This window comes from Coenobita brevimanus, chromosome 80 (genome assembly GCF_032717465.1).
Source record: "Coenobita brevimanus isolate Jiangsu-jjx chromosome 80, ASM3271746v2, whole genome shotgun sequence".
NCBI lineage: Eukaryota > Metazoa > Arthropoda > Malacostraca > Decapoda > Coenobitidae > Coenobita > Coenobita brevimanus.
This window is the reverse complement of record NC_137033.1, coordinates 18,490,525-18,499,895: the sequence shown is the minus strand read 5'-3', so window position 1 is coordinate 18,499,895 and position 9,371 is coordinate 18,490,525. Positions and strand designations below refer to the sequence as shown.

At 42.9% G+C, this 9,371-nt stretch overlaps 1 protein-coding gene across 1 annotated transcript in view; it reads left to right on the top strand.

The window, feature by feature from the left end:
* LOC145409290 (uncharacterized) overlaps nucleotides 1-3,011 on the top strand; it is a 155,068-nt gene extending 152,057 nt beyond the window's left edge. Inside the window, exon 12 of the mRNA XM_080279768.1 lies at nucleotides 2,773-3,011. Coding sequence (XP_080135894.1) covers nucleotides 2,773-3,011 — 239 coding nt within the window. The remainder of the gene's footprint in view (nucleotides 1-2,772) is intronic.
* Nucleotides 3,012-9,371: the final 6,360 nt, after the last annotated feature.

Below are 9,371 nucleotides of genomic sequence, written 5' to 3'. Positions count from 1 at the left end.
ACCTGGTATAGTCTGGGTATGAAGTCGCCTTGACATGGTATATCAGAAATGGAATCGTAAATTAACACTGGAATGAGCTGGTATAAAAGTACTCCGACATGGTATAGCTGAGCGGCAGTCGTAACCTAACACTGGAATAGACTGGTATAGAATGTGAAAGAGCCTAGAATAATGATGCTGGTGTATGGAAATAAACCTGGTATTCCCTAACAAGTGGGATAGACTGGTAGAGAAGGTGAGAGAGCCTGGAATAGTGGGGCTGGAGTATGGAAATAAACCTGGTATTCCCCTGACAAGTGGAATAAACTGGTGTGGAAGGTGAGAGAGCCTGGAATAGTGGGGCTGGAGTATTGAAATTGGCCTGGTAATACCGTGGGTGTGGGAACTGCAAGATCAGATCAGAGGGTGTGAGGTAACGCCAGCCCCTAGAGAAATAAAGAGCTTGTCTCAGAGGAAGAGAAGATGAAGGCAAGAGAAGGGAGAGAAGAGAGAGAGAGAGAGAGAGAGGGGGGGGGAGAAAGTGAATGGAGGGAAAATGGAATGTGAGATTGAGAAAACATAAAAGTGAGGAGAAGGAGGCAATGGCGGAGGGAGGAAAGTGATGGAGGGACGCAAATGAGGGAGCATAGAGGAGAGGGGAGGGGGGAGGAATGGAAGGAATTGAAACGTAATGGGGTGAATGAGAGCGAGAGGGTGCTTGCTGCTGGGGTGAAGAGAAAGAAAGGGGAAGACAATAGGAGAGAGAGAGAGAGAGAGAAACAAGAAGGAAGATAAGAGAGGCAAGAGAACAAGAAGGAGACAGGGAGGGCTACTTTAACACAAGTAAACCTGAATTTCTCTCTCTCTCTCTCTCTCTCTCTCTCTCTCTCTCTCTCTCTCTCTCTCTCTCTCTCTCTCTCTCTCTCTCTCTCTCTCTCTCTCTCTCTCTCTCTCTCTCATTATTATACCTTGAACTGGCTGGTCGTCCCTGTGTAAAGAGGCCCTTCACTACGGCTGCAACCAGAGAGAGAGAGAGAGAGAGGAAACAAAATTAGGAATAAAACAGAAAGAGAGAACGGAGATAAATAAAATGATAAAATAAAGGCAGAGAAAAAAAGACATTGAAAGAAAGAAAAATCAGTTTCTTTTACTCCTCTCACTATTTTCTTCATTTTCTTCTCTTTTACGTCATCTTTTTCTTTTTCCTCCCTTGATACACTTTCCCTCCTCCTCTCCCTAGCTTTTGTCCCTTTTCCCCTTTTCCTCCCTTCCCTCTCCCATCTCCTCTCTTCCTTCATTTTCATTCATTTTCTCTCTCACCCTTTCAGTTTCTTAGTTTTTCCTTCCGACTGTCTTCTCTTTCCTTGTATTCTTTCCTGTTTTCCCTTTCTTCCTCTCTCTCTCTCTCTCTCTCTCTCTCTCTCTCTCTCTCTCTATGACTCCTTTTGTTCTTTAACATTTACTCCTCTTTTGTGTTTCTCCGTCTCTCCTTCTCCCTATCCCTAACTTTCCTTTCATTCCCTGTCTCTCATCCCTTTCCTTTCCACTGTCTTTCTCCCAATCCTCTCCTTCCCCTTCTTCTCCTTCCTCTCCCCTTCTCCCTTCCTTTCCTCTTCTCTCTACTTCCTCTTCTCCCTCACCCTTCTCTCTCCTTTTCCTTTCCTTTACTCCTCTTCCCTCTACTTCCTCTTCTCAATCTCTCTTATTCTTATTTTCTCTGCCTTTACTCTTTCCTCTTCACTTCCTTTATGCCTATCCTCTCCTATCTTCTCCCTTCCTTCCAGCTCTCTACCTCGTCTCCCTCGTTTCCCCCCCCCCTCCCTCTCTCCCACCTCTCTCTCTCTCTCTCTCTCTCTCTCTCTCTCTCTCTCTCTCTCTCTCTCTCTCTCTCTCTCTCTCTCTCTCTCTCTCTCTCTCTCCTCTCATTCTCCTCTCTCCTTCAGCCGTGTCAGCAGGGGACGAACAGTAGATAATTGGCATAATAGATGGTTCTCTCCCCCCCCTATCTCTCTCTCTCTCTCTCTCTCTCTCTCTCTCTCTCTCTCTCTCTCTCTCTCTCTCTCTCTCTCTCTCTCTCTCTCTCTCTCAGTAATGAAAAGTACTCCTCATGTGATATGTCCCTGACGTCTATTTTCATTATGTACTCTATTGCCTTTGTTACTACTACTACCACTACTGCTGTTGCTGCTGCTGTTGCTATTTATACAACTAATAATTCTACAGCCACCACTGTTGCTATTAGTAATTCTGCAACTATTACTTCTACTAATACCACTAATAGTATCAGTAATATTAAATTATTTAATAATAATGAGAAGAAGAAGAAGATGGAGAACAACGGCAACAATAACAGAGATTCACAGATCAGCAACACAGCAAAAAGTATCAACACAGCAACAAAACAGTGTTATTAGCTGTGGTATATGCCGCAACTCCAGTCCAGGCTCATTTGAACGTGAACCCTGTGGACTGCAGGCCGAATTTCCCCTTATTCCACAGTCCGTCATCCTCTTTTCACAGGATAGGGAGGAAGTTTGAAAAATCATGCGGCTCCATCCCAGGTCATACTTGTGCGCCCACATGAAGGCGCCTGTCTTCAACACCAGCAGCAACACAGAAGCAGTTAAGCAAGAGATGAAGAAACAGCAACATAGAAGCAACTAAATGACAGAGATCAACAAAACAGTAACACTAGGCGTCAACATACAAGTAGATCAGCAAAACAGCGACCCATAAACAACCAAGCAATAGAGATCAACATAACAGCAACACATGAGCAACTAAACAACACAGATAAAACAAAAACAGTATCAGAGATCAACAAAACAGCACCACCTAAGCAGCTAAGCATTAGAAATCGACAGAACAGCAACGTAGAAGCGGGACAGCACCAGAAGAGCACTATCACACAGAGATCAGATCAAAGCAGCAACGCAGTTCAAGCCGGATTAATCGTACACACGAGTACTCGCATTCAGAATCTGATTAATCGGGAAGCTCGTCAGGCAGCAGCTGTTTGCATATTCACTTAGATCTTCACATTTTACTCTGGCTGTATTTGCTTTAGTCTTGCTTATTCAGTCAGATCCTAACATTTTGACGCAGCTGTATTTGCTCTTGCTCCTTCATGCTCGGGAAAGTGGATGTAAGAGTCTGAGAGTTTTTCCGTTACCACCAACTCTCATGATTAGGACAACACCACTATTTTATTACAGCTAACGTTGCATTATTTTGATTATTTTGTTTAGCTGAGTGAGTCCTGAGAGCCTGAGAGTGTTAATACTGTCACCATTAACTCTCATGATTGCAACAAAGCTAGTAATTTATTCTAGCTAACATAAGAGAACTTCATTCATCTAACAGGTATCCATAAGGGCCTATTTACTACCTTTGTCTATTCACTCATATCCTTAAATTTTGCTGCTGCTGTTGCTATATATGCTTTAATCAACGTTGTTGATCTGGTTTAATATATCGATGAATCGTTCTCTCTCTCTCTCTTTCTCTCTCTCTCGCTCTCTCTTTCTCTTTCTCTCTCTCTCTCTCTCTCTCTCTCTCTCTCTCTCTCTCTCTCTCTCTCTCTCTCTCTCTCTCTCTCTCTCTCTCTCTCTCTCTCTCTCTCTCTCTCTCTCTCATTTCGTACACATTTCATTCTTTTTCTGTAATTTCGCGTGATGTAGTGTTATTATTTACACTCTGTAATTCTGGGTTCTGCCAAATTATAAGGTTTATTTTTCAGTTTTGCTCTGTAATTCCGTTTGCCACTAAATTCATTGTTGCTATAAAACGCAGAGGATAACGTGAAGAGAACACATACAAAAAAAAGGCTGAAAATGGCTGATATCAACACGACTTATCTCAAATTCTTTCAGAACGGGTCAGGTAACAGTTTTATAATCGACTTTCTAACATCCCATTAACTTTCGAACGTTTAATACCAGAGCAGTTCAAGGACAAGCGTCAAAAATAGGTTTCCAAATAATTGTCAATGTCCCGCAGTGCATCAAAGAGAAATATTTACTTTGAACTGAGACTGCCACACATCCAGGCCGGAAATTCTACATTGCATCACAAAGAGCTCATTAAGTAGAAATGCAGTCAGAACACACACACACACACACACACACACACACACACACACACACACACACACACACACACACACACACACAGGCTTTTAGAAAAATGACGAAACCTCCACATTGGCGTCCCAAGCAATTGAGAACAGGGGAGGAGGACAATGGGGACATCAGTAACTTCAGTAAATTCAACTGAACTCTCTTGACACACACACACACACACACACACACACACACACACACACACACACACACACACACACACACACACACACACACACACACACACACACACACACACACACACACACACACACACACAGCCTTCTTGACTGACTGGCTGTGATGTCCTCGCTTACCTCAGTCATTGTTCAGGGAGTTGTGCCTGTCCTCAATCTCCCCTCACCTCCGTCCTCGTGGATTCTCGCCTTAACATCTCGTAGTTCCTCGCCCTGTGTTCGCGAGTTGTCGTTCAGTGTTCGAGTAGTCTCGCCTAACATCTTGTATTTCCTCACCCCTGTCCTCATATAATCTCACCTAACATCTCGTATTTCCTCGCCCCGACTTCAGGTGTCCTCGTTTAGTGTTTGTGTATTATCGTGCAGTCCTCGTATTTCCTCGCTTTGTAGTCTTGCAGTCTCGTTCTGTTCTCATATATTCTCGTTCTGTTCTCACGTATTCTAGCGTTGTCCTCGCCCTCTCCTTGCCCTGTCCTGCGAGTCCATACATAGCAGTTCCTAGCACCAACACATAGCATTTCCCAGCCACCCAGGACAGCAATTCCTAGCATTAACACACAGCATTTCCTAGCCACCCAGGACAGCAATTCCTAGCGCCAACACACAGCATTTCCTAGCCACCCAGCACAGCAATTCCTAGCATTAACACACAGCATTTCCTAGCCACCCAGCACAGCAATTCCTAGCACTAACACACAGCATTTCCTAGCCACCCAGCACAGCAATTCCTAGCACCAACACACAGCATTTCCTAGCCACTCAGCACAACAATTCCTAGCGCCAACACACAGCATTTCCTAGCCACCCAGCACAGCAATTCCTAGCGCCAACACATAGCATTTCCTAGCTATCCAACACGTGGCAATTCCTAGAAACACGTAACTAAAAAGAGCCTCTAGTCACGCAGGCTTGAACACATTAATTACCAGTATAGCATTATTAATTGAATAGAAAAAAGCAATTATTTTATCTCCACTACGCACATACAGACTCTGAATATATTAATTATCAGCGGTCCAAAAATATATGAAAAATAAAACAGACATTGACAGGGAAATAGAGCATGAACATGAGAGAGAGAGAGAGAGAGAGAGAGAGAGAGAGAGAGTTTCAATTTTCTGAATCTGATTAATTCATTAGTTTCTTCTACTCACCTCCGTACGATCTTATTTATTTGGGGGAAGCATTTTATAGTAGCAGGGTTAAAAACATTATGCATTAACACATTCACAGTCTTATTCCTCTCCCTTACCAAGAATGAAAGAAAGAAATCGTATAAAAGGAGCAAGAATAAAGGTTAAAATTAGCCATCGGGCTGAAAGGGTCAATAAAGCAAAAAGTGATATTGAATTTAAAAGAATAAAATATACAAAGTGGTCCCTATGTAACAGTCCTCCTTCACTCCATTAAGCAATTTCTCTTGTGTTGCGGGAGCGGCCCCAGTCAGAGTTACAAATGTCCATCCTGCATCACGTATTCACTTCTCCTTTCACTGCCACACCCACGCCCATACCAGCAAACTGAGCCGCCTCCCCAAAATAAGTCCAGGTGAGTATCTAGGTCAGCGCTATTCATGGACTACCCTGTATTAAACCCAAAATATAAATAAATAGGATCCCCAAACAGCGCGGCCATACCATAAACGCGCAGCCTCGACACCAACAATAACATAAATTCAGGATCATGTCAGTTACGCCCAATTCATGTCATATTAGGCAGAAACAATCGGCACCAAGTCATGTCAAGGTAGATTTAGGATAGGGGGATTTAGGATTTAGGGGATTTCGAGCCAGTCAGGTGAAGGATTTATATGACAGGAGACAGTGGCGGGAGGGGGAAAAAGATTTGATGTATGCATGTAAAATGATCTGTAATATGGATGGGCTTGGTGTTAGTGCTTGAAGTTGTAAATTTCTGCTCTCTCTCTCTCTCTCTCTCTCTCTCTCTCTCTGAACTGAATAACACGTCATAGGATTTAAAAGATTGAGAATACAGTGTTCAAATCACGGCAAAAATCATCACCATCAAATTTCCAAAACTATGGTGTCATAATTTTCAGAGTCATACGTTCCCTGCCAGTTGTTTTCCCGCCAAATTTCGCGACTCCCAAACCCTCGGGCTATTTTTTCCAGCATTATGCAAACAGGTCGAAAATAAATACACACTGCCACTGACACCTGTGCATGAATTTTTGCAATATATGATTAGGAATAAGGTGTGTGTGTGTGTGTGTGTGTGTGTGTGTGTGTGTGTGTGTGTGTGTGTGTGTGTGTGTGTGTGTGTGTGTGTGATAAAGTGTGAGGGACAGATGTAGTGGACTAATGCCTCCAGAGAGTGAGTGTGTGAGTTAGAGATAAGTGGATTTAATTGTGCGTGTGAGAGGCTGGGAGCGAGTGAGTGCTGGGGAGAGAGAGAGAGAGAGAGAGAGAGAGAGAGAGAGAGAGGGAGGGAGGGAGGGAGAGAGAGAGAGAGGGAGAGAGAGGTATACGTAGTCGTGGAGTGAAGTTGCATGTAACTTGTCCAGGTCACCCTGACATGCCGAGAAAGAGAGAGAGAGAGAGAGAGAGAGACGAAAATTTAGATAAAAAATACGATAAGACGAGATCAGATTTTCGAATGCTATTATGAGAAGGGAAGATAGATAGACAGATACTGAATGTAATTAGAATATCGTTTTGGAGAGAGAGAGAGAGAGAGAGAGGGGGGGGAAGGGAGGATTCGCTCTTTCTTCTCTCAGAGACGATTTACCTGCCTCAGGCGTGGACAACAGCAGCTTTGCCTTCGTGGGAGAACAAAAGTAACAAAAGCAACCCCTCAGAGGATATCAGTTTCCTCCCCCCCCCCACACACATATGCAGCTCTCCTCCACACACAAACTCACACGCACCCAGACTAATAAATCTAAATTAGTACCGAGTGTCTACTAACCTCTTCCCATCATATCACCCACATTTCACCAACGAAACCGTCTTAGGAGCACAAAACTGGTCAAAACACCCCCTCGGAAGATATCAGCCTAGACCAGACTCATTATTTCAGCTCATAGGGCATCTGCATGTTGCGTTTAAAACATTTGTCATATTTAGGATACACACACATACACATACATACATACATGCATACATACATACAAACTTAGCCCCCAAAATACAACAGAATCATAGCCTGCCAGAGAGAGAGGGAGGAAGGGGGAGTTGAGGAACAGAATGATAACCAAAAAGGAACGAGGTCAGGAAATTCACAGCCTCCATTTGCCCTCCCATCCGTCTTAACCAAAACTCTCCGTGTGACCCCGCCCGCCTCCCACCACACAGGCGAAGGAAAAAAATAAACAGAAAAAGAAATATAAATGGAAAACAGCGGCACATCGTTTTCCGAATCTCCTTCTTCACGATCTTACACGAATAATGATGTCAGAGTAAAGCCAGGCCGGATAATTGCAGCCCCGAAATGGATGGATAATGCTGGTACTGACCGAAATAATGAGAATTTAATGGCCGCGTTATGTTTACCTCGCTTCGGTTGCCAGACGTCGCTTGATGACTGACTGGGCCGACTTGCTCGCGGTTTTTTGAAAAATGCTTTGACAAAAATAATGCATAATGATGGAATGGTTATTGTTATTGGTCGGGAAAGGCTTGGATGATGTTTCGGGTAAATTAATCAGAGAGACAGAGAGAGAGAGAGAGAGAGAAGAGAGGGCGTAATGAGCTCAGTGGAGGGAAGAATGGGTCATGGTTGTGGATTGTAGTTAATGTTATGTTTTTGTTCTTAACTACCTCACAGGATGTATTTATAAAGAATCCTAACCATTTTACAGGACAAACAGTCTTTCTAACAACACTCTACCATCAAAGACCGTTTTGTTATTAGTGTTTTGTCATTTTAATTTTCACTCCAACTTGACTGTGAAGTATTTAGTAGGTGCATGAGTGGAGACAAACGTATATACAAGCAATTTTTCCACACTTAAGTTTAAGAAAGTTTATAAATATGGTTCTTGGGTTTCTATCATTGGCCTGTGATGTAGTGTAGTAGCAGTAGCACCGTTACCACTAGTAGTAATAGTAGTACTAGTAGTAATAGTAGTAGTAATAGTGGTAGTAATAGTTGTTGTTGTAGCTTTTATTTCGAGATTGTCTGTCTGCCTGTCTGTCTAATCCTTTATTGCTTCACAAAGGACACGGCGTTAGGCAATTTCCTCCTGACATTTATTGTAAGGGTGACCGATCGCTCTTACCTGGGTGGCACTTCAAACTGTGTCAATATTGCAAACGCGTAACATACTGTAGCGTAATAAGGTGTAATATGTATGCAAAATAAATAACTAACGAATAGGTGATAGGGAGTGTCCCTCTAAAACAGCCTTAGTCCTGCCGTTGACTTCCCAAGTACTCTACACCTGGGCCCGTACTCTCGTCAGGTAAGGAAGTTCCCTAACACCTCGTTCTTGGCGATTTGTTTTTGGATATGGCTGGTTACTATCTTGTTGTGTACGTAATTTATGCTCTGTATGGCCATATTGGAAGGATTTATGTAGCACAGATGAAGAAAGTAAGGTGTAATGAGCAAAATAAATCACTCAGGAAAATGTTTTAGGAAGCTTCCTTTTCTTGTTTATCTCACTGCAGCAGAAGACTGTACTACTCTCTGCATCCTTTCCATAGCACTTCTTTGTGACTAGCATCATATTCTAGTGCTAATCTACTGTTCAAACTCAAAATTCTAGATGGAGAGATTGCAATTTTAAGCTAAGTCAGAGCAAAAGGAGTATAGATTCCCAGCGGTGACACACGTAATCTCGTATTTTCAAACTGGGACTTCTCCATCACTTCTCCATCATCTCTTCCTTAACTCTTGCTTTTCCGTATTACGTATTATTTACCTGTACGTAATTTTTATCTCTTTAATATCGACATACACTGCGTAAATAAAATAAAAGATAATATTGACGTAGAGGGGAATTTCAAAGGTCAGTTTCGTACATGATGGAGGAAAACCAAAACACTGACCCCCACGCCTGACAGTCTCTTTCCTGCTGTCCCTCTCACTCTTTCAACTTTCACACCCTTGC